The sequence below is a fragment of the Musa acuminata genome, chromosome BXJ1-3 (genome assembly GCF_036884655.1).
Source record: "Musa acuminata AAA Group cultivar baxijiao chromosome BXJ1-3, Cavendish_Baxijiao_AAA, whole genome shotgun sequence".
NCBI classification, from domain to species: Eukaryota; Viridiplantae; Streptophyta; class Magnoliopsida; order Zingiberales; family Musaceae; genus Musa; species Musa acuminata.
Genome location: NC_088329.1, coordinates 6,983,622 through 7,007,084, shown reverse-complemented (window position 1 = coordinate 7,007,084; position 23,463 = coordinate 6,983,622). Strand labels below are relative to the sequence as shown.

The following is a 23,463-nucleotide window of genomic DNA, read 5'->3' as shown; positions in this document are numbered from 1 at the left end:
AGAGAGAGAGAGAGAGAGAGAGAGAGAGAGAGAGAGAGTCAAAGTCGTCGGGTTGACTGGTGAACAGGTCGCCTACGCCACCTTGAAAAGTCCAAAAAAGTGCTTACATGGCTTTGCGAATAATAAGCATGTCTCCATCGCTAAAACACATGGAAGGAATCCAGAAATTTCAATCAAGGAGACGAGAAGAACTAGCCAATGTGACATCGTAGGAACAATCAATGTAATGCCATAACATGAATTGACCATGGCGCCACAATAGGATTGCTTCTTTGCCACTTATATGATCAGGTTTGAGTCACAAGAATAATTTCACTATGAATCCGATATTAGCAAAAGAGATTGATTTTGATATGTTGATTAGAAATTATTTATTTGTTTGTATAGCACCACTGTATGGGCAGATGATGTACATTTGTTACTAACTATTAAATCCTGCTTGGATATTCAATACACTCCTACATAGAGTCTGCCTTTGACATAATATATTCATGCAAAGAGAAGTTTGATAGATCGGGACAAAATAGCATGCAAAGCAATCAAATTCAAAAGCTGAGAAGAGGCTGCATGGAGCTCGTTGCTTGGCCAAGATTTGACTCACCTCTCTGTCTTGATTGGTTCATCATGTTGTTCCCTGTTAAAGAGGGCCGTAAACAATTAGTTTGACCAAAGTTGTTTCAAGCAAGCAATCTTATTTTGTCTAATATTTTCGTATGAGCAAGCAATCTTATTTTGTCTAATATTTTCATATGGATGCAAACAACGTTCAGGTTAAAGGCATTTAATGGTTCATGCAATTCATCCATTCATCACATCAACATCCAACGCTGAATAGTAGATCACATCGAAAATGTAATTGCGCCCGGTAAAAACATGTTTAGCGGTTGATAACATGCAGACTAAATTTTACATACCATGGTAAAAGGAGATTTCATTGTGAAAAGAGAGCATCATTTCTTAGCGTAGGTGATGACCATTGGGTTTTGCGGGGTGATCTTGAAACCTTGGAGAGCTTGCATTGCGATTGAAGCCTGCACATCATCGGCGAACTCCACAAATGCAATGCCCGGCTTCGCTTCGATCATGCGGACTTCACTGAAACCAGGGTATTGCTGGAAAAGGATTTGAAGCATCATGCTTGTTGTTTCATGAGGCAGGTTTTGTATGAAAAGGATGTTGTTGGGAGCAGCCATGGGCTCCTGAGAACTGGTCTTTCCTTGGCGAGAAGCTTGCGAAGCCTGTAAACAAGAAAGATTTTTGAGGATCCCCTCTGATCATAGGATATCTTGAGGAATAAACTTTCCAACTTCTAAGGAAATACTCCACACAAATATGACATGAATTTTTCTTCCAATACAGAAGAGACTGATATTGGTTCAACTAAAGCTTAAAGCCATACTGAGTTTAGAGAACACAAGTACCTAAAAAGAAAAGCAATAAATGCCTATTCTGATTACTACTACAGAGGCTTTTCCTGTTAAATAGTCATTGTAGAAAGTTATTTCGGTTTACTTCATCAGAGCTAATGGGTTTTGTGCATGATTCTTCCTGTTATCAGCATAAAATCAGCTGATGATGTCAATGTTATAGTAAAAAAGGCAGACTGCAGTAAATAGTTCAATGGTAATGGAGTCAGTATGTTCTAAGCCTGTAGAATTAGAAGGCAATAAAGCAGTTTTAGATGCCGAGCATGTTGCATCACGAGGCAATCATGCAATGTAGACCTCAGATGGAATGGAGAGAATCCAGAAGCCTCGATAGCAGGTTTTCAAGATTGGAAGATCGTATGAGAACTAGAGGACATAACATAGATACTTTATGAGGTATTCTGGGCTATTTCATCGTTGCATCAAATCTGCTTACAGTGGAGACACTAAGTTATGCATTTCTTCTCTGATTAATGTCAAACAACTCGCTTGATGCATAGCATGACACCCAATCTAAGGGAGGACACCATGTCAAGTACATGAAGAAAAATTTCTGACAATTTTGTCATGTAGCACACATATCTTTTCCGGAGATTTGTTTTTATTTTTTTCTTCTTCTTTTTTCGTGCATTTGTTATTTTTTATTTTGTTTGGCAAGGGGGTGGTGTCCAGAGAAGTGGGCAATAGAGAAAAAGACCTGGGCCCAAGATGTACACCAAATCCAAAGTCATAAGAGGTAATGATTACAAACTGATGAGTACACCCCTGGAACCTATGTGGAACTCCAAACTCTGAATCACTAAGAATATTGAAGTTAATAAACAATATCAATACTTGTTAAGAACTTTATCATACTAGAATAGAATCTGGTACACAATTGATAATTACATAATTAAAAATAGAAAGATAAACTATCAACAAACTTTCTAAAATCAAGCTTTATTTCTGTAAGTATTGTGCCCCATGATAAGAATTATCCACTTATTTCTTAACTATAATCTTCCCTAATAAGGATTATCAACTATTGAATAAACCTAATGGCACAGATAGCAACAATATCATTCCGTTTTCAGAACTGGCTTCACTTAAGAGTATTCTAGAGATGAGCAATGACAACTTAGTTCATACTTCCTACATTGGAAGTAAGATTATAATTGCAGTTATATACAGTGTTAAATGGAGTTACTACCATTAGTTTGGCTTTTAGCATTTAAAGTCATAGGATCCATCAAGTTTATGAGTCAATTCTCTCACAAGGGTGGATTGTGACAACTTGTATCAAAGAGAACTTAAAAACGCAAAATGAGTGAATGAGACTCCTACTAATGTGAGGAGGAGCATGAGACAGTAGACACAGCCTTATCCCTACAAGTAGACAAGTGGTTTCTGTGACTCGATGATCACCATAGTTGCGAAGGCTACTGCGAAGGAACAACCATACTGTTGTACCAACGTTTGTCCTCTACAATGTTAAGAAAAAGGCTAATCAAATCTTGAGAACTTTCTTTTTACTTCTTTCTCCTAAGAACAGGACAAAACCTCATCCTAGTGATATCTCCACAGCAAATGCAATCTAATGTTGGATGCCTTTCTGGGAGCTTCAGTAACATAATTTGATATCCGTAATAATGATCACACTATACTATAGTACCTAGATTAAAAATAGCATAGACCAGGATCACTACATGCACCTTAGCACTGTAAAGTGCCAATTATATGCATTATGTTTCTCTTATTTATATGATTTTGTTCCATAACTAACATACATGATTGATGGTATCAAATTCACAATAAATGAATTCATTTTAATGTGACAAATAAACTTACAGACAGCCCTCCATTAGTTTGAGCATTAGCAGCAGAAGCAGATTGCTGAGCCTCCTCAAATCGGCGTTTCTTTTCAGCAGCTAAAGCAAGAAAGGCAAAATAAATCATTTTCTGATTGAGAACCCATAAACAATCTTATCACAGAGTTATATTTCCATGGAAAAAATCTGGTAAGGGTACATGGTTGCAATATTATGTAGAGCCAAAATTTCAAGGTGAAAAGATATTATCACTATTCAACAGGAAATCCATGCTCATAGAAGGGGAAAGGAGGAGCAAAACTGCCCATATTTTAATTTGTAGACAAGATAATAACTCAAAGAAAGTATGCAATATAGTAGATTCAAGAACATATTCCATATAGTAGATCCTTCATTTGAATTCTGTAAATTTTATGACTTCTAGAATCCTGTGGTGGCAACTCCAAATGTCTCAGTGAAGGTGTGGTAAAACCAGGGTCTGCCGTACCGAGCCGTACCGTCCGGTACGGGCAGTACGTACCAGTCCGACAGGTTGTCGGTACGCGGACCGACTGTTACTAATCCGAATGTATTGTAGCACTGTAGCAGTGTACCTACAGTGCTACAGTACTCGGTACATCTGGGTGTACCACTCGGTATACCGTACCATACTGGTACCGAGCCCAGATCGAAATACCGATACGGTATGATATTGCGAACCTTAGGTAAAACTAACAAAAAGTAATTGTCAAATAAAATCCACATCACAAAGATTTTGAACATCATTTGGATTTATTCTTCGAAATATTTTGTCTCGAAATTCATGCTTATTTTCAATTAGCAGCATAATTCAAACTTGTTATCCATTTATTGCACTTTATCCATTTATTGCACATACCTATGGGATAATGCAAATCCTGTGATATTTAATATGGACAACAATCTGCAGGAAGAACAAAAAGTTCTACATGTGAACTAAACACAAAAATGTCATGATTCATCAAGGTATCGCAATTATCTACACTGTTGCTTCTTAACCTGTCCTAAAGCTGTTATATGCTAGTTGGTTGGTAACAATTTCCTAGCTCAGACTGCTAGCAGAAGCAATACTTCTCAGAAACAGTTATCCACACTGTTGCTTCTTAACCTGTTCTAAAAGTGTTATATGCTAGTTGGTTGGTAATAATATTCCAGCTCAGACTGCTAAGAGAAGCAATACTTCACAGAAACAGTTAGGTGATCAAACTTTTTTTTTTCTTCTAATTATATAGAATAAGCTTAAGAATCTATATAGTGATCCTCCAAGATTCCTCAGGGGTTTTGGGATCTAGGGATCAACATCTATGGAACTGAGAAATAAATAGTCTGATATAATATATTATTCTCAGTTGAATAGAAGTACTGGTTGACAGGTGGACCGAGAAGTAATCCTCAATAAAATTAGGAAAATTTGCACAAAAATGAGGGAAAAATAAACAACTTATAGGACTGTCAAAACACAAACTTCACTGTCATAACTTATTATTTGTAGATGTAATCGAGCATTTATTTCTCAATTCTTTTGTCAATAATTAGATGCTCAAAAAGATACATTGACATTAACAAGTGAGAAAAAGAAAAGCATCTTACTTTAAGCATAGTCGATCAAGAAAGATGAAAGCAAAATGTGCATACCCTTTTCTTCTTGCTTCTTTTTCTTTTCTCTTGGAACATATGTCCCATCAGCTTTTGCAACACAATCAGATTTTGTTTTTGCATACTGTATTCTCTGCACCAGATATTTAAGCAAATAATTATCAAACAAATTCATAACTTACATAATGCACATGGTGTCCACATATAATTAGATTGACAGCTCAGCAGTGTCTCACTATGATGACAAAATGACCATAAAAAAAGTTTGAACCATATAACAGCACATGTTCTCTTATCTGAGGGGTGGAAGTTTACATTGAAATCATTGTACTGTCGGTTAACTAGGACTCACCATTGGTTTATCATAGAATGGGAATCTTTGCATTTGTCGTACTGCATTACTAGCAGCTGGAACTTCAGCGAAGACCACCCATGCCTGGCCACGAAGTTTTGGTGTTTTTAGGGTCACCACATCCAAAATTCTTCCATATTGGGAAAATAGAGCATAGAGGGATCGCTTCAGTTCTGCCAACAAAGAAAATCAAAATTCAAAAAAAGTATCCATAACTATCGAATTCACCCATATAGGTATTAGGTGAGTACATTATGAACTGCACCTTCTTGTTTTCATTTTTTTTTTTGTATTTTTGTCTTTGAGTTTAGCGAGAGAAATAAGGATTGAGGAGGGACTACAAAGTATATAAATATAATACATTACCACAAGCTTCATATCATTCATCCATCTCCAACAAGTAACAAAGTACAATAAATAACAGCAAACTTCCTGAAGGCCACTTTTGTGGTACCAACTTAATGTCAATATGGCACAACAATTCCAAGTGTATGTAACACGTACTTATCCGATGGCTTTTCGACTGAAAGCCTAACAAATTGAAAACAAATCGATTCCTAGCAAAAAACTTGGACCAGCTGAAAGACCATGGTTTCCACAAAAGGAAATCCTGCCATTTTCTGTGGCTTTCAAAACAACTTTGCTTGATGAATGAATAGAGAGGGCAGACACTTTGATCTTTTACCATGGCACATTTAAACCCTGGCAACAGATAAATAAGAGACTCTAGGGGCTGCAATATGACAAAAAAGAATTATGTCAACTAGAAAGTCCTGATTTTTACATAAAGGTAATGCTCCCATGGAACTTAAGGTCATAAAAACGCTCAAGTGGCCATAATATATCATTTTCTCCTAATAGGCCCTCATATGTTCGACTAAAAGGTCACACTTCGAAACCATCATCTCTAACCCTGGACAAGTTTAAGAGAGAATTAAAAACCTGTTGCAGAGTGTCATACACCTTATTCCAGCTTACAATGTAAAATTCGACAGTGGGTCACTAGTCAGCAGTTGCAATTTTCCACATAGCAAGAGTTCGATCCCGTCTTTTACTAGTCAGATCATGTTAAGCCACCGATCCATTCAGCAGCAGAACTTTGCAATGAATGCACTTGATCTAATGCAAAGAAATTAGCGAACAAGATTCACGAGCAAATCGTAGCAACTTAAACATCCTCGAAAAACCCTAAAACAAGACTACGAGGAAGAACAAATGCATTGGGAAAATTCACGAAACCTATCAAAGATCGATACAAAGCAAGAGACTTTTACCTTCTTTCTTGACCTTCTCATTCAGATTGTTGATGTAAATTGTTTGATTCGGAGGGATATCGCCGGAAAGCATCGCTACCATCGCCAGAGCCAGCCGAAGCGAGACAGCAAAATCCCTTTTCCTGTGCTTCGGCGGCGGGTAAGAGCAGTATACAATGTGAGTCCCATATATCGTCTCTATCGGTGTATGATAGCTACGGACGGTTATCAAATGTGGATCATACTATGATCCGAAAAATGGACGGATGGGATCATCTGACATCTGCGATGACTAAAATGGAAGAGCCATTAGAAATCTCGAACGGCGGCAAGGCAATTGCAACCCTAATCGAATCGAACACCACCCATTCCGACCGATTCGTCCTCGAACAGCTCTCCGACCTGCTCAAAAGTCGACCTTGGATAGCGTTCATGGCGTCCAACGACCCGAAAATGGACATGAATCTCCAAGTTCAGATCCAACATTCTGTTACGAAGAAGAAAAAGGTTTCGGTGAGAACATCTTGATTGACCAGTAAAGGTATAGCATTTCATGTGAATTTGACTGAGTTCCTGAAGTAACAGCATACTGCTTTTGAGCACTTGAGACTTGAACCAATCAAAACATGAGTGCATTAATGGCATATTTATGTTCCTGTGTTGAAGAAACTCCAGAGATGAAGCAACAATAGTGTCCGAGAGAATCATCTGCGTCTACTTCAAGAGATGGCTCCAATTTACCGCACAGCATGGTAGCAAATTCTGGGCTCTTAATTCTCCAGAAGAAATGCTCTGCAGCGCTTGATCTTTATGTAGGCGAGAGTGTGTTCATGCTGGAAGGATGTCACTGTTACAACACTAGTAAGAAACCTCTCACTCTCACTTGAATCCAGACGTGAAATCTGTGGCGGGATTAATGGAGGAAGAAGAAATGGAGTTGGGAAAACCCGTCTCCATCATTTCGGTAGCCAGGATGCATGTCTTTTGTTGCTTGTAATGATTACTTGCACGATTCGCTGCTTCCTACAGTGACTTCTTTTCATCACTAATTTTGTTCTCATATGTGGTATCTTTCAGCCGTCTCAGCATTTGAAGCTGTGGATCATCAAAGTGTCCACCTTCAATGTCACAGCTCGATGGACTTCCACCACCAACGTTTAGCATGCGCCAGAGTGCTAGAACTCAAACGAAACTGTTCCTCTTTCACTTCAGCTGACGAACTGTTTGACTTCAGATTTGGAGCCCACAAGAAGTCCCTAAAGGTGTTGTACTGGAACTTTCATGTTTCTGATGAGTGCAGATAAAATTTCAGATGGGAGATGCAGGTATCAATTAGAACAAATCGAAACCAGAGTCGTGTCAGATTAGAAGCTCATTGTACAGATGATTGAATTAGCAAAACAAATGAAGAAAAAGCAGTTCCAAGTCTCACCGACAGTGGTGGACTATCTCCTGCATTAATCCTTTCAAAGACCATTATTACTCCTCTGAATCAGCCAGAATCTTGCCAAGCCCAGAATCTCCTTTCCAAGAATTTACAGTGGAAGAAGAAAGAAAGCAGTAGGCAGTAGCAGTATTCCTCAAATTCAATCCCCTGATGCAATAAAGGTGCCACAAAGGACTAAAGGTAGCTGCAACATATGACAGCAATCCAACTTGTACTTATCTGCATGATAGATCCAGTGCCACAAGGCATGGGAATTTTACATGGCTACAAGATTGATTTGGGGATGAAGTGCAAGGATGTCAAATTCAGTGAGATGAAAAGGAGACTTAAACTAATCTACACTCTTTCAAGTGAGCATATGCTAAGCTATCTGACATGTAGGAAGCTTAAGTTCAGCTAAATAAAGAGTGGTCCTTGTGGTTGTGTTCTTCATTCAGGGAGTGGTCCTTGTAGTCATGTTCTTCACTCAATGGGTAGATATCACTCCTCTCTTTCTCAAGTTCTACATCACAGTCCATCGATCACCAAAGATCACACTTGGGACCATTGCTACATTCCATGTCATTTTTCATGGTGGTCCAGATTGTTTTTCCTGTTGCTTTCTTACAAGTGCTGCTCTCCGTCGAGAACCAATCAAGCTTTACTTATGAGTGGAGGCAGCTCATGACAAGAAATAGGAAAAACTTAAGGATACTTTTACTTCCGTATGTATAAGACTTCTTACCAAGAACAAAAGCTTTTTGAGCCTAAGAGAAATGGTCATGAAGTGAGGTAGCATTCCTTCCTACTGAGATCATAATCACAGACTGATGAAAGATTTCTACTTTCCTTGTTTGGGTTTAGAATTCTAGTTCGACGGTTGGCTCCACCTATCATGATTGCTATCATTGATACCACATGTGAATTCGGGATGGATGAGAGGCTCTTCTCTGTTGTCACCAGCAAGATTGGCACTACTTTGTTGGCTTGGACCCTACGATGCTACTGAGGTTGGAAGATGTTTCTTCCATACTACCTCTACCAACTTTTGTGGAAACTGTTTCAGTAGAATGTTAGAGGTTATATAAAGAGAGCCAGAGCTGGGAGGAGATGAATATCCAATACAGGCCTTCAAACCAAGGGCAATGGAGTCTCCAGCTTCAGAGTTGCTTGCCGGAGTGATGAGCATTTGGAAGATGGGTTGTTCAGGGTGGAGAAGCAGGGCACGTGCATCCATAGCACATATTCCTGCTCGCAAAATGAAGAGTTGTGCCTGTCTTCATGTGCTCATCTTCTCCACCATGCACAACCAATCTTATAACTACGAGAATGAGTTGGTCTGCAGGATTGGCAAACTTGAAGTCACAGTTGGTCGCTTCACCATTGCAACCATGATCTCTTGTTCAAATCCCAGTCTCTGTAGGTAAGAACTACTAAACTTTGCTTAGAAAGAAAGAGTAGGAGTTTCATATGCATCTCACTCACAATCTGATTTTTTTTTTTTTTTTGTGTCCTGGACAGTGTGTTCAGTATGTCATGATCTCGTGTACCAAATTTTAAGAACAGTATGTATCTTCCATATCATCAATTAAAATAGTTATACTTCAACACTAAAAAGAGATGGTTACATGATCATTTGGTAGGTTTCATACACTTTCCTAGATGTGAAGTCAAGATCAGAAAAACACCAAGTAGAAGTCAGATGCTGAAATAGAGATTCGGAACTAATACCTTATTCCTTTTTGCTAAAGAGATTTTGGTCACAATTCACCATGAACTGGACATGTCAATAACTTCTTACAATAGAAACTCAAGCTGAGTTGGTAGTTTTGTCTGCTCATACATTGTTTGATCAGAAAAGAATAAAAAAAAAGGAACAAATAGTCATATCCATGCAGTGTGTCTCCACAGTGAGAGTATTCATTATTTTCCTTTCTTTCAGTTATCACTTCAATGCTAGATGAATCCTGCAACCTACCACCTTGGTCATGCTGGTGATAGTATGTCCTACATCCAGTGCAATTTCTGTCTCTCTTAAAGCCAAGGACAACACTACTATCAGAGTGGTTGTTCAGATTTGTTCATGTCATGGAGACAATGGGCCCTGTGAATAAAATGCAATTGTACCTTTTACTGGCCACTATCTTCTTATTAAACATCATGCTTACTCCATGGTGTTGTATTGCACAGTCCATCTAAGATTCCAAAGGTCCCTTTAGATCTGAGAAACAGCAACCTAATTCCAGATGTGATATGATTTATTCAAAGATGAAATGAACTGTACACTATGTAGAAATTCAAGGTCATTTTTGTATAGTTCATTTTTCATACACCCTAAAAGCACAATTTTCAGTATGATGTCAGAGTCAGAACCTATTTTGATTCTAACTAAACTAAATAAAACTTGTAACCAGTGAGATTACTAGAAAAAATAAATGCAAAATTGTACTAAAAGATTTGGGAGGGAATTTGATACTGCTGTGGAAATGGATCAGTGAGATTTTCTCTGATCTTTTTCCCGTTAATGGTATTATATAGCAGATACTGAATAAAATTCTGCAAGTACAAGTACTAGATGTGTTTTTTGAGCTCACAGCCTGTGTTAATACTAAGAACATTCTTCCTCTTCTGATTGCATTGTCTCTCATTCATCTTCTCTTCACTTTATGTCAACAGGATGTGAACCAAGGCATAGTTCAAATGACAAATATATGCCTCTTTTTATTATATATCATTTATAGATTTCGACAAGTTCAGGTTATGCACTCATGATCTTTTGCTCAGTCAATTCCTCCCATATTGACTTGGATTGAAGTTCAAGTTCTGCTATCCTATTGAAATCTTTGGAGGACTAACATAGTGAGGATAAACATCAGAGTTCAATGGAATGTGGTGGTGGCAGCTGTTGATGTATTATCTGAAAGGAAAACAAGTCTTCTTTCACAATCATTCTATTAATGGAGAATTCATTCTTTTTAGAAGTTGGATTTGTTAGGTGATTACATAACAATCCGAGATTCTTCTAAAGTATCTCATATTAATTTTGTGATCACATAACTTCAAGATGCTCCACATCAACAATTTTGCTATTGTGATCAACTAAACATTGTTTGAGATGCCCTACATTCAGTCACAAGAGAGAAAGAGAATGAAGCAGGATGCCAAGAACAATAAGATCTGTTGTTAGATTTCATCATGAACAATTTGGATTTCACAATTGTTTGACTAATCCAATTCCAGAAATGGAATGCAGCAAGAAACATCAGCAAGGTTTCATAAGCAATGATGAAGAAGAAGTTATGATTTCTCTCCTTCAATGAGAAAGGCTTTAAGTCAATGGAAAGAGAAGATGAACTACTTGTTCCTTTAGAGATTTGGTTTCAGTGAGGAAGTGTTAAACATGAAAAGTCTTTCCTTCAAGAAAAGTGCATATTAGAGCTTCAATAAACTTTTACTATGATATGTTCATTGGATATGAAACATGAGAGAACACAGTAGGAATTAAACAGAAGTTAATTGTTCTCCCTTGGTCTATACATAGAAGGTAAATCCTGACAAATGCAGCTAAAGGTAAAGTTTCATGCCTCATTCTAACCCCATTCTTGTTCTCTAATATAGTAAAACTTCTATGCTTTCATTGTACTTCATGGATGGATTCTTCTGAGTCTTCTATGTTTATCAAGTGACAGAATTAGGAACTTAGTGGAAGTTTCTCTCTTCTTAGTGTGAGTACAGAGTCCAATCAATCCAGACCAAAAGTAGCTACATCTTGATACATGTTGCAGCAAGACAGGTTCTCTGGGTCTTCTGAGTACATTGCTAATGACTTGAAAACAGTGAGAATAAAGACACCATTCTTGTTGATATAAACTTCCACTAACTCAAAATATTAAGTACAAGTTAGTGATAATGCACTTGTATTAAAAAGTTAGTGATAATATACTTGTACTAAATAGGACATTAAATTTGAGGAATTATATTTTATAATTTAATTATGGGTGTCGAATTATTTGGTTTCAATCCAAATCAAATCTAAAGGTATCAATTTTTTGTTTTGCTGTAAAAAATGAATAACCTACGAAAATATAACACAATCAATCAATCAATCAATTTTCCAATCCATTTCTCCTTACCCTTCCTATTTCCTCATCAATTTCGATTTCCGTCAAATCATATTATATATACGTTAAGACTCAAATAATATCAAAATGTGATCCGACAATCTGACGTTGATGGCGACCGAGCACGCACCCACACACAACGTGATTCGTGCCTCTCCCCACCGCTATCAACCGTGCTCGGTGCACGTCCACCCATGATTCGCCTGCTTTCCCTTTGCCGCACGTCAATTTGGCATCATCTCAGGAATCGAGTCGTCCTGCAATTGCGTGCTGCATTGGATGTCTCCCGACGTTTCGAGTCGTATCACATCCGGTTCGGTTCGATTGCAAGTCTAATCTTCCTAGCAAAAGATTATAACGGTTTTCAATAGAATTTATTGCACCGGTATATTATATATTCCATGGGATGAGCCTAATCTTATCCGTGGCCGACCACCGCATCCAACGGTGAGGATTTGCTCTACGTGGCTTGATCGCGAGCCCCCCCCCCCATCTCAATTGCTCCGCTGTCGCCCACCTTTTCACCCGTCTTTGTCCTTTACCGCCTCCCCTCCCCGGTCGATAACACGTCAGCAAAATGCGAGTCACAAAAAGTTGAACCGAACCGACCCGAACAAATAAAACACTTCTTCGGACTGTTTCTAGCTCGCCGTTTACCTGCCATGCCATTGATCGATGGAATGGCAGTCCGTGTGGGTCCTACGTGGGGCCCAGTTTTAGGGTCAGGTGTACGATCAGGTAACGATCGATGGGAGAGTAGGCAAAATATAGGAAAAACAAGAAAAGAATCGTGCGGGATCGTAAAACATTACTACTTCCTGAAACGATCTTGTTTCCACATCTGGAACGTTGATTTGTGCGGACCCCGAGTCCGATGGATCCATGATGGTTGGATCTGAGTAGGAAATGTACAATGATTGGAGAGGATCCTGGCTCGGGAGGGAATACCTTTTTAAACGGACCTCTGCCATCTCCTCGCTATTATTTATAAACAGTTTCTTCTTCCCCCCATCTCTCGCTGTTTTGTTCGCTTTAGTGGCTGAACTCGAAAGGGATTCCACCGGATTTCCGCGATTAGGAGTCGGGAAGGGCAAAAGCTTTGATCTTTTCTGTTGCTAGATTTCGTGTTCTTTCGGATCTCTTTGGGACGGGTTTGTGGAGTCGGAGCGATGTTGTCGTCGTCCTCGTCGTCGGCGACGGTCCGGGTGGAGAAGGCCACGAGCGACCTCCTCATGGGGCCGGACTGGACGTTGAACATGGACATCTGCGACTCGGTAAATTCCGACCACGGGTGAGCACCCTTGATGGAATTTTGGTTCCTGATACCTTTTTTTATTTATTTAGTGGAGCTCGAGTTCTGCTTCTTTCTGCTAGGGTTTCTGTGATTGGATGGGTTTTTTGCGGTCTGAATTTGAAACTTGGGGTTCGAATAGGTGTTCTGTGACTTGGCTTTGATAGAGTCGAAGTTCTGGGGTTTTCTGTTTGCAGGGCTCTGAAGAATTATGTTTGCTGACACCGATTCTTGCTCGGTTTGGGTTTCTTAGGGGTTGTTTGATTTAGTTCTTTGGTGTTTTCTTGTTAAGTTGGGTTTTAGTTGCACCTCTTCCTTGTAAGCCTTCTTTTATTTTAGGAGACTAACAAAGAGGCAAAATTTTGTTTAGTTGTTTTATTAGCTTGGTTCGCAGGAGATTTTGATCAAGTTGGCTATTTTGTTCTCTTAGTGTATATGTTTGATTTTGAAGCTCCTAAGTTTCTTAACTATATGTTGTCGATTTTATCCTGTAAATCTCCGTATGCCCAAGAAATAGATTATATCATATAAAAGTTTCATCACGATGTTTGACTAATTTAAAGTTGGTAGTCCTGGTGGTGGACATTTCCTGGAACTATTGTAAACAAAAACATTATAGTAATTTTAGTTGTCCGCCTGTGATTTTTCTCCAAAAGACGTTGGTCACCTATGATCATGAGGGTTCAAGGAAGTGGCTTAGCAAGATGAGGTGCTAGATTCTGGCCTCTCAAAGTGGAGTAAGTTGACTGGCCACGGTTGAGGTGTGATCAAGGAAAATGTGCAGCGACCAGTAAAATTTTTTGTCATTTATGGGCCATTTGGAAACGTTGGGTTCAGTTTTATCTCCTAGTTGATGTGCTTCTTTTATCTTTAGCCTTTTCCATTGTAATGATGTGTTTTGTAAGATTTTTATCTTCTTTAAGTTTGGTCTTGACATGAGGCATGTAATCATTATCTTCTCCCTGGACCATCATGTACTATTTGTGTCCCAACCCATCCTATTAAACCAGAACAACTAGCCCAAAATGTTTACGTATACCCATCAAACCCTTATAATTCCATTCAAGCTTCTACTCACTTCCTATTTCCTATATAGGACTAAATTAGGTATAACGATCTCCTCCACTTATGGGTTTGACATCCTCATCGATGACCATATAGCTCAAAATCAAATCTTAACATTGGTTCACATCAGACCTAGTCCAATTATAGCTTCATGCCATGATGTACCCTCTAGTTTCATCCATGGCTAACCTTTTTCTACTCGAGTCCCTTATTATGTCCAATATTAGATTGGCTCTAACACTATATTATCATGACTTGACCTGATGTGACAACTAGCTTGTTGAGCCTGAACTATTGATCCAAAATGTTTAGGCCTGAGTTTAATTAGTAATACAACAATCAAGCACTTGTAAGTTCATTCAAGTTTTTACCCACTTCTGATATAGAGACTGAATCGGGGCAGTACAATTTTTGTGGGGTTATTTTTAATTGTTTGTCCATGTTCTTATACTATACTCTTTTGAGGGAATAAAGTATGCTATGATTCGAAGGACATATTTGAGAGAACTATGTTTTATAGTCTACTTTGTTAGCAGTGCTTTCTACATAACCTTCAAGCTTATGCCAGTTACCACATGATTTTTAAAGTGATCCTTGAATGATCTCTAGTTGAATTTGATGTATAGAGGTACCTTTGCCCTACATCGTCTACATTTTTTTTCTCATCCCTTGACAAAAAGATGACTCTTCCTTTTTATGTACATTATAATGGTTGTATGTGAGACACTTCAGTTTGTCTTAAGAATTTCAGATCATAAAAATATACTTCTTAGTGTTTTCCTCCTACTCTCCTATTTTAGTATAACTTTATGCTATGAGTTTATTGCATTTGCCTGTATTTAAATCGAAGTTCCTAAATTTCTAGATTATTTACAACTTCTTGCAACCACTAATAAGGTATAGTGAATCAGGCAGGCTAAAGATGTGGTTAAAGCAGTGAAGAAGCGCTTGCAACATAAAAATCCAAAGGTTCAATTTTTGGCTTTAACGGTATGTGGAAGTCTACAGATGTTAATCATATAGAAATTTTTCAGCGTATTGTTCTGTGTATGCAGCCTTTGCATGTAAGGTTATTTATTTTTATTTCTTATTGGACGGTGAGAAAAAATGAATTCTAAATGAATTTTGTAGTCACTTATGGTATTATTAGTGGACATATTTGATATTTTGTGATTTGATTGGTTTATCAAAGTTTCATTTGCATGTTGGAAATATCTGTAATATTGTTGGACTCACTTTGGAGGAGTCTACTTTGAAATCTTGAAAGTTGTCCCAAGTACTTAACTAATGTTTCAATCTGATCTTTGCAGCTGTTAGAGACAATGATTAAGAATTGTGGTAACTATGTGCATTTTCAAGTAGTTGAACGTGAAATACTGCAGGAGATGGTCAAAATTGTCAGGAAGAAGGTCGGTTCACTTTTTCAATTATCCTTGAGTGTTGTTGATCAGCTATATCTTGTTGTTTAGTTATTCATTGCGATTACATGGCATTTTTCAGTCTCTAGGTACTGAATCTATATAAGTTTAATGTGTATTGTACTTCTGGCAGAAGGATCATTTTGATCTTGCTCTTTATTATTATATCTGTGATTAAACTTGTTTTATTATTGCATTTATTCTTTTGGGGTACTACTATGTTCAGTCAATATTTTGAATGTAATTTTTTTATACAATTACAGCTCTAAAAAAATTTGCATGGTTACCTATGATAAAATAATGACAAGAAAAAAATATGAAAAGGCTTTTTTGGACAGTATGACATGCTGTACACTAACACATGGAGACTTCTTTTCAAAATTTTTCTGTGAAGCTATAGAGGAGCTGTATTCTCTGTATCATTCTTGAAGCTGTGAAGTTTTCAAAGAATACCTATTGAGCTGTTCTGACCGACTAAGCATTTATATACCATCAGCTGTATGAAAACAATGCTGTATCTCAGTTGAAATTTATAAGATAGGGTGACCATGACACCTTTGAAGTGTAGTCATCCATCTAGGGGAAGTTTAATGTGTACTTATATAAGCTACTAAAAAGGTCATCTTTATATCATCAGCATGGTGTAAAATGGCTGGCAGTGACACAGCATGGTATTTCAACATAATATAATAGGTGCGGATTGAAAATGCATGACTTATAAATTTGCTCTATATATATGTGTGTGCATCTCAAGAAAATTTAACTGAAGGACTGATCAAATTCACCAAGTTCAGGATATCAGCTTGAAAATTAATTTTGAGGCTGTTTTATTGTTCACCCCAGTTTGAATATTCCTAAGCAGTATTTAATCAAGCTCAGAGCTGACCACAAACTGTTTGGTTAATTTACAGAAAAGGCATTTGTAACTCTGATCATAATGAATCAAAATATTAGTTGTATTTCCTTAAATTTTAGACACAATAAATTATTATATTTAAGGTTTTGAATTTTGCATGTTGGCTGGCAACTGGTTTGGTCCATGTCATCAGCTGAAGCATTTGCCAAGGTCATGCCTACAGAGAACTCGAGCAGCAAGTGTAAAATAAAAGATGAATATGGTGCAGATGAGGAATGTAGTTCATCTTGGTTGAGCTTACATCTCAGTCAAAATAGACAACTAAGCTAGCAAGAGAAGAGAAGTCCCTCATGCATATATAATATGTATCAATAGGGGGATGCTAGTATCATGGTGGGCACCTGAAATCCTTCATTGGATCTAAAACTGATTTTGCACTGATACTGAATAATTATATGAAGTTTTTGGTATCATGGAATCCTTAGGGTATTTATTGGGACAAACTTGTTCAATTATTTTAAAATTATCTCAGCCTTGTATTTGATTATGATAGATTTGGTTATAAATCATAATTTCTTTACCCAATAAAGCATGTACCTTTTTGTTTCAACAGACTGATATGCAAGTGAGAGACAAGATTTTGGAATTGCTGGACTCATGGCAAGTAGCATTTGGTGGGGCTGGAGGAAAGTATCCTCAGTTTTACTTGGCATATGCTGACTTAAAGGTGTGTTTGTTACTTTAACTCATTGTTCAAGTTTTCTTCTCTTTTTCTAATGATAACTCATATGAATGAACATATTAACATACAACAGTAGGCCATAACGGTGTGAAGAGTTCTTTTGTTTCCTTGACTGTCTATTATTCATTTATTGTTAGGTTGGTTGAAATTTGCATGAAAAATATCTTTGTGGATATCATGGTGTAGGCCACTGTTATACATTGCACAAGATGTTTACTTTTATTCAGCAAGCAGAGTGTAACTTGTTATGTGTATAATAAGTGTATTTCTATTGGGCTTAGTGCTATATTTGCTTATATGCACCTCTCTGTTTACGCATGCAAAGAAAATAAGACAGTGTGCATGAATCCTTCTTTTCTGTTCTTTTTGTGGGTAGACATTCAATATTTGGACTATTTCTTATGGATACTGTTCTAAGTTGTTAACATGGCAATACCTTATTTTATTTTTGGGAAAAGTGTTGTAATTATTTTTGTACAACTTGTGTAATTTATGCAGAGATCTGGAGTGCAGTTCCCAGAACGCTCCTCTGATGCTACATTAATTTTTACTCCTGCTGGACATGCAACAAATGAAACCACACATCCTCCTATAGGGTATGGGATGCCTAGCAATTCTGCTTTAAGACTGGATGAAGCTATGGCATCTGAGATGGCAAAATTGAGGTATCTTTCTCTTTGTTGTATTCTGTAATGATGGAGCTGATATTAACGTTTTCTGCTTCCTTATTTTATGTTCTCCCGTTGGTGTTTATGTTTGCTTATCCAATAATTGACTCTGTATCATTATAAAATCAGTTTATCAGATTTGGCCAGCATGCAGAGTGTGATGGAGCTGTTAAGCGAGATGCTGAAAGCTGTGAATCCAAATGATCGCAGTGTATGTTTCTATTATCATTTTTATCCATGCTTATTCTTTCAAAAATTTGTATAGTTGGCACTTTATATTAAGTTTATCTTTAATTTAGGCTTTGTGTTTAAGTTGATATTTTTACTATCTTCAGGCTGTTAAAGATGAAGTGATTATAGATCTTGTCAACCAGTGTCGCTCCAACCAAACGAGGCTGATGCAATTGATTGATTCAATCAGGTAGTTTACTGTTTGATTATGAATCTGTACTTTATGATTAGATGGTTAAAATATGAAAGTACCATAATCATTTAAGATGGTGTCAGGTGAGCTTTACCAGGTCTTGTTTCCAACTGTGAGATTTTCATCAAACATTGTTCTTGTTCTTCTTTGACAATTGTTTTCTGAAGTGTTTAGCCATAGCCATAATAAGCTTTCTCCAGTCTCTTATGTAGAGAAAATTCTACGTACTGTTCCTATATATCCACTAGCAATCTCGCATGTGGTCGTGTGTTTTTGTTCCATATGGAACATTTATACTCATTCTTTGTGATAACTTTACACAAGGCATTCCCTCTGGTCCTCGTTTCTTCTGCCAGTATGATTATTTGACTTGTCGAGGCATCATCCGACTTGGTGTCAACTTCTGAAATTTGGTTAATGTGGAACCTTGGGGATCTTTTTGAATGTTGTACCTGTCTTTGATTATACCTTTCTGTAGGAAGTAACATTTCTTATGTTTGGAGTAAATTCTGAAAAAATGGTACTTGGCCATGTTTACAGGGATGAGGAGCTTCTGGGTCGAGGCCTTGAATTAAATGATAATTTGCAAAGTCTACTCGCAAAGCATGATGCAATAGCCTCTGGTTTACCTCTGCCAGCTGAAGTATCTGAATCTATCACAGAGCATGATGCAATAACCTCTAGTTCACCTCCCCCTGTTGATGTATCTGTATCTATCACAAGTTCAAGGACTCCTGTTGTACCTCAACCTGCAGCAATAAGTTGGTATGATGATGGAGCGGAAGACGAGGATGATGATTTTGCTCAGTTGGCTCGCAGGTCACACAGACCCACCTTCACATACTTGAGTAATCAATATCCCTGTGGTTAAAACCATATTTGTTCTTCTGCAGGAACTCCAAAAGCAAGCCATTGGGTGGTGATAGCAAATCTGCTGCAACCAGTGGTCATTTGTCCTTGCCAAACCCGAGTGACATTATCCCTTCAACAGTTGCATCAACCATGGATGGAGCATCATCCTCCGAGGCAAGTAGCGAATTGACACTGCCTGATCCTCCAACCCCAGTGAAGACTGCCACAAAAGAGCAAGATATAGTCGATCTTCTCAGTATTACCTTGTCATCAAACCCATCTCCTCCCCATACTCCTTTAACACCTCCAGTTGTGTCTGACCAAAATGGATCTCCGCCAGTTCCCTCAGCTGGACAAGGTTATCCTGTAAACCAAGCATACATTCCCCAAAACAGCTACACTGCACCATGGACTCAAACCCAGACTCATTCTCCATCTCCACCACGTCCACAACCTCAACCCGAGGTGTTCTTGAACTCATCTGGTTATCCACCTCCACCATGGGCTACTTCTGATGCCAATGCCAGTCCCAATACCAATCCCTTTGTGCCAACCACTTACCAACATCCTGCACCCGGAGCTGGTGGATTTTCCGCTACTTACACCTCCATGCAGACTTCTCGCCCTGTGCAGTTCTACAATTCATTCGGCCCGAGAGTCAACAATGTCCCAACGACCAAAACACAGACAAATACTAGCCTTGGGCACAAGACAGGGAAGCCAAATTCTCCTAAACCTTATGTCTACACTAACAGGTTATTCGATGATCTGCTAGACTTGCGAAATCCCAGTACAGGTCCGAAGACAAGCAGCCAAAATTCTACATTCTCCGGCACATCCAGCCAAGGCATGATAAACGGGAGCAAATAAAATATTTTTCTATAGTACTAATTTGATTTATCATCGGCAGCTGGGAAGTTCCTTGCAAACTGTTTTAGGTTTGTGATGGTGTTGTACATTTCTAAATCCAACTTATAATTGGTTTGTATTGTTGGTGCTGTGGCTGCACCAAAATCATGATAGGCAAACGTGAATGTATATAAACGATTGCATACTTTGCATGCTTCAAGATACCACTTAACAATCTAAAGCTCACCGCTGGTCTTTTATCAAGTCTTTCCTCATGTTCTTTATGGATTTTGTTGTGCATTTCGAATAATTTTGTTTTTGTTGTAATTATTTAAACTCATTTGTGAAACTAATTTTGCTCGCTTTTAAATTCTTCTAGTTACTGATTCCGGATAAGAAATTGTATATTATTTTTTGTAGGATCAGAAGTAATCTTCTTTTGCTAAATTTGCTTTACTAGAATTATATATATATATATATATATATATATGCCCACACATTAATATCATATTCTCCCCCACCAGAAACTTTTTTGTTTTTTGTCAGTGTATACATATAATATATACACTGATATACACATCTGTACTAAGTTGGGACCACCAGTCAAGAACGGTCTACATCTTGCAGGTGTGCATCAGTCACCAAAAGCCGGAAAAGAACCTCCGTTAATGACAAGATGAATGGCATGGTTAATGTTCTCCTTCAATCCAACGACTATCCAACTCACACGTATCTTCGACTGGTGTAGAATCTCTGTCGCAGCGTGTGTGGTGTCGAAGCACGTGGCCCAGCCAGCACAGACGTACGAAGAAGCCCGCCCGCCCACCGACCCATGCATGCACTCACAAGGACGAGTCAAGCTTTTAATGGTATTCTTAATTACTTGTCTCTTCTCTTCCCCGTGATGTGATGCATGCGCCACAATGTCGACATGCTCTCGAGCCCACGGTGGTCTTCCCAAAATGCCAAGAATGAAGACAATGACGAGTCAAGCTTGCAGCCCCGACTGGTCTTCCCAAAATGCCACTCTCAGCTCTCTCACAAGGAGGAAGTGCACACGGCACGCAAGAATGAAGACATCATGTCCTCATCTGGGTCCCATCATCCATCTGCCCCATTCGATCTATGTCCTCCTCCTCCTCATCTGTATTCCAGAAACGCCCTCCGCGATCCCAACGTCACTGCCTTCTTTAGATTCACTGCGACGTGGCTTTCTTCACCGTCATGGGCATTTGGGTCCTCTAGCGAAAGCTGTGTTGAAGAGGCTCTTCCCAAACGGCGAGCCTTTTGGAGTCGCTTCCAGGGTTATACATAACACGGGACTCCTAAAAAGGAAGACCGAGGTGGAGAGAGGAATACCGCGCGATGGGTGGCATTTGGGAGGAGGCAATCCATGTGGTGTTGGGTGTGATCATGAGGAAGAGCTTCTGCAGGTTGCATGAGGTGAGCCACATGGCGATGGAGCTCATCTCCTTGATCTCCACCGTGCTGCGGTTCTCCGGTGTGGCTCTCCGGAGCCCGGTGCCGGTTCCAGCCAGGTACTCCCCACTGTCGTCCATGGTGGCCAGGCATGACAGGTAGCAGAAATCTGGGTGGGTGGTGTTCTACTTGCACTTTGTGTCTCTCTTCTGGATTGAGATGAGGAAGGACTTGTTCCCCCCTTTCATCTGTTTCCACATAAGCTCTTCTTCTAGGGTTCCTCTTCTTCTTCTTCTTCTTCTTGTTTCTGTGGAGCTTGAATAAGTGGTATCACTCAAGATGGTGCTCACATTCCATCTTTCTTTCATAGACATATTATATTTGTTGTTGTAATTTTACATGTACATGAAAAAAATTAAGACATGTAATACTGATGCTTAAGGCGTAAATGCTGTTTCGATTAGTGTTAAGCTATATAGATCTAGTTTAGACATGTGATCATAGTACTAGTAAATCTACCATTTTAGATCTAGATATTGAATGCTGTTGTACACAGTACTTGCTAGAAGCAGTGGCATTCATGAGTTGCTGAAAGTTTGGTAAGTTGAGGCTACTAAGAGTTCATGAACAGCATTCGATGATGGGAAGAAAAGTCTCGAGAGAAGCTTGTGTGTTAGACTAGGCAGATCAGCTTGTTGTTGATGCTTCGTATTAGGATTTCCAACTATGTTTCTTAGTCGAAGACTTCCCTTGTGTGACCATCTAAGGTACCATTCAAGTATTACAAATCCTTACTTGGATGTAACTGGGAAATCACTTAGCAAAGCCATTAATGTTCTCAAAGAACAGCATTCGATAGCATACTTTATGGCCTTCTTACTCCAAATGCAGTAAAATCCTCTTCTTGCAAGAAGGACTCTTTATGGCCTTCAACGCATGTGTGCTTTCTCTCCTTCCCCATCCTCTACAAAAGTGTCTCTCTTAATGCCGATCTGCCACATCCACACCTTGCTCATGCAATCAAAAGCATTTGATGAACTACAATATGCTTTGGATCAGTTTTAGCTACAGGATAATTAGTAACATGCACACCTTGCTCATGAAATCAAAAGCATTTGAACGGAACAAGATCTACAGGAATACTAGTAACAGGTCAGCATGGAAACAAAATAGAACATTTGAATGCAATGACAGTCCAACATTTACATTGCAATGAACAAGTACTGAAACCTTTTGATTTGGGACTTATAGATTCCATTTAGGAAATGAACGCTCAGTGAATGTAGAACAGAGTCAAATACAAGGCTTCACGGATGCTCCTTGTCATGTAACAATATTACAATGATGCCTGGATTGAGGATGCAGTGGACAACAAAATGTCATTAGATGTGTCATGTTTAAGATTATAGCTGATCAATAGCAAATAAAAAAAGATCAGTTCATTAGGCCATTAGAAGAAAAGATCGAGTTATCAGCTTAGACATTCTTGTAAATGCATTCATAACCTAGTGAATGATTATGAGAAGTATAAGATAATTGTAGGGTGCTAATAGAAGTTACACCAGCAGACATGATAGGTAGAATGACAAAGAATAAGAAGATTGAGAAGTAGCAGATGATCATGAATCAAAGATTGTAAAACTAGGAAATATGAAGATTGAACAGTTTCATTTTTTTCAATTTAATTTATATTTTTCAACACAAATGCAAAGAGGTCAAGCCATTTGATTGTTTGGGTATTTATCTATGTGCTGCTACTATGTTAAGAGGTCAAGCCATTTGTATTAGTTACAGAGGTTATGCAGCCAATGTGCATTAGAGTGTATTTGAGGGACTACTACTATACTACAAAACAATTCCTAAGTTTATGTTTGTGAC

The 23,463-nt window shown here is 38.4% G+C and overlaps 2 protein-coding genes and 1 long non-coding RNA gene across 7 annotated transcripts; 2 read left to right on the top strand and 1 right to left on the bottom strand.

Annotated features, from left to right (window-relative positions):
* Positions 1–329: 329 nt before the first annotated feature.
* LOC135619599 (U2 small nuclear ribonucleoprotein B''-like) lies at positions 330–6,632 on the bottom strand. Of its 2 annotated transcripts, XM_065121770.1 has the most exons (6): positions 6,476–6,632; positions 5,202–5,374; positions 4,889–4,982; positions 3,255–3,334; positions 915–1,238; positions 330–634 (listed from the first exon to the last, which is right to left on the bottom strand). In XM_065121770.1, the coding sequence occupies exons 1-5, from the start codon at positions 6,555–6,557 to the stop codon at positions 951–953; spliced, it is 717 nt and encodes a 238-aa protein (XP_064977842.1). In that variant the 5' UTR covers positions 6,558–6,632; the 3' UTR covers positions 330–634; positions 915–950. The 2 variants fall into 2 exon arrangements, with proteins under 2 accessions (XP_064977842.1, XP_064977834.1); XM_065121762.1 differs by lacking the exon at positions 330–634 and having other exon boundaries at positions 829–1,238.
* A 121-nt stretch (positions 6,633–6,753) lies between these two features.
* Positions 6,754–11,493, top strand: LOC135619605 (uncharacterized). Of its 3 annotated transcripts, none has more exons than XR_010489420.1 (4): positions 6,754–6,995; positions 7,130–7,315; positions 7,532–9,303; positions 10,557–11,493. It is a non-coding gene; the product is annotated as an uncharacterized LOC135619605 (long non-coding RNA). The 3 variants fall into 3 exon arrangements; XR_010489417.1 differs by having other exon boundaries at positions 7,121–7,315; XR_010489419.1 differs by lacking the exon at positions 10,557–11,493 and having other exon boundaries at positions 7,121–7,315; positions 7,532–10,144.
* A 1,508-nt stretch (positions 11,494–13,001) lies between these two features.
* On the top strand, positions 13,002–20,430 carry LOC103977795 (TOM1-like protein 6). 2 transcript variants are annotated; one of them, XM_065121744.1, is made up of 9 exons: positions 13,002–13,292; positions 15,273–15,347; positions 15,668–15,766; positions 17,245–17,358; positions 17,872–18,038; positions 18,171–18,252; positions 18,377–18,462; positions 19,006–19,284; positions 19,359–20,430. In XM_065121744.1, exons 3-9 carry the CDS (start codon positions 15,680–15,682, stop codon positions 20,185–20,187), a joined length of 1,644 nt encoding a protein of 547 aa, XP_064977816.1. In that variant the 5' UTR covers positions 13,002–13,292; positions 15,273–15,347; positions 15,668–15,679; the 3' UTR covers positions 20,188–20,430. The 2 variants fall into 2 exon arrangements, with proteins under 2 accessions (XP_064977816.1, XP_009391690.2); XM_009393415.3 differs by having other exon boundaries at positions 15,269–15,347.
* Positions 20,431–23,463: the final 3,033 nt, after the last annotated feature.

What these genes read in the sequence shown, in the direction of transcription:
- LOC135619599 (XM_065121770.1), bottom strand. Translation starts at nt 6,557, where the DNA reads ATGGTAGCGATGCTTTCCGGCGATATCCCTCCGAATCAAACAATTTAC. An exon ending in CATTCTATGATAAACCAATG is followed by an intron (nt 4,983 to 5,201) that starts GTGAGTCCTAGT and finishes TATCTGGTGCAG; the next exon opens with AGAATACAGTATGCAAAAAC. An exon ending in AAAGAAGCAAGAAGAAAAGG is followed by an intron (nt 3,335 to 4,888) that starts GTATGCACATTT and finishes TTCTTGCTTTAG; the next exon opens with CTGCTGAAAAGAAACGCCGA.
- LOC103977795 (XM_009393415.3), top strand. Translation starts at nt 13,171, where the DNA reads ATGTTGTCGTCGTCCTCGTCGTCGGCGACGGTCCGGGTGGAGAAGGCC. An exon ending in TCGGTAAATTCCGACCACGG is followed by an intron (nt 13,293 to 15,268) that starts GTGAGCACCCTT and finishes ATAGTGAATCAG; the next exon opens with GCAGGCTAAAGATGTGGTTA. An exon ending in TTCAATTTTTGGCTTTAACG is followed by an intron (nt 15,348 to 15,667) that starts GTATGTGGAAGT and finishes TGATCTTTGCAG; the next exon opens with CTGTTAGAGACAATGATTAA.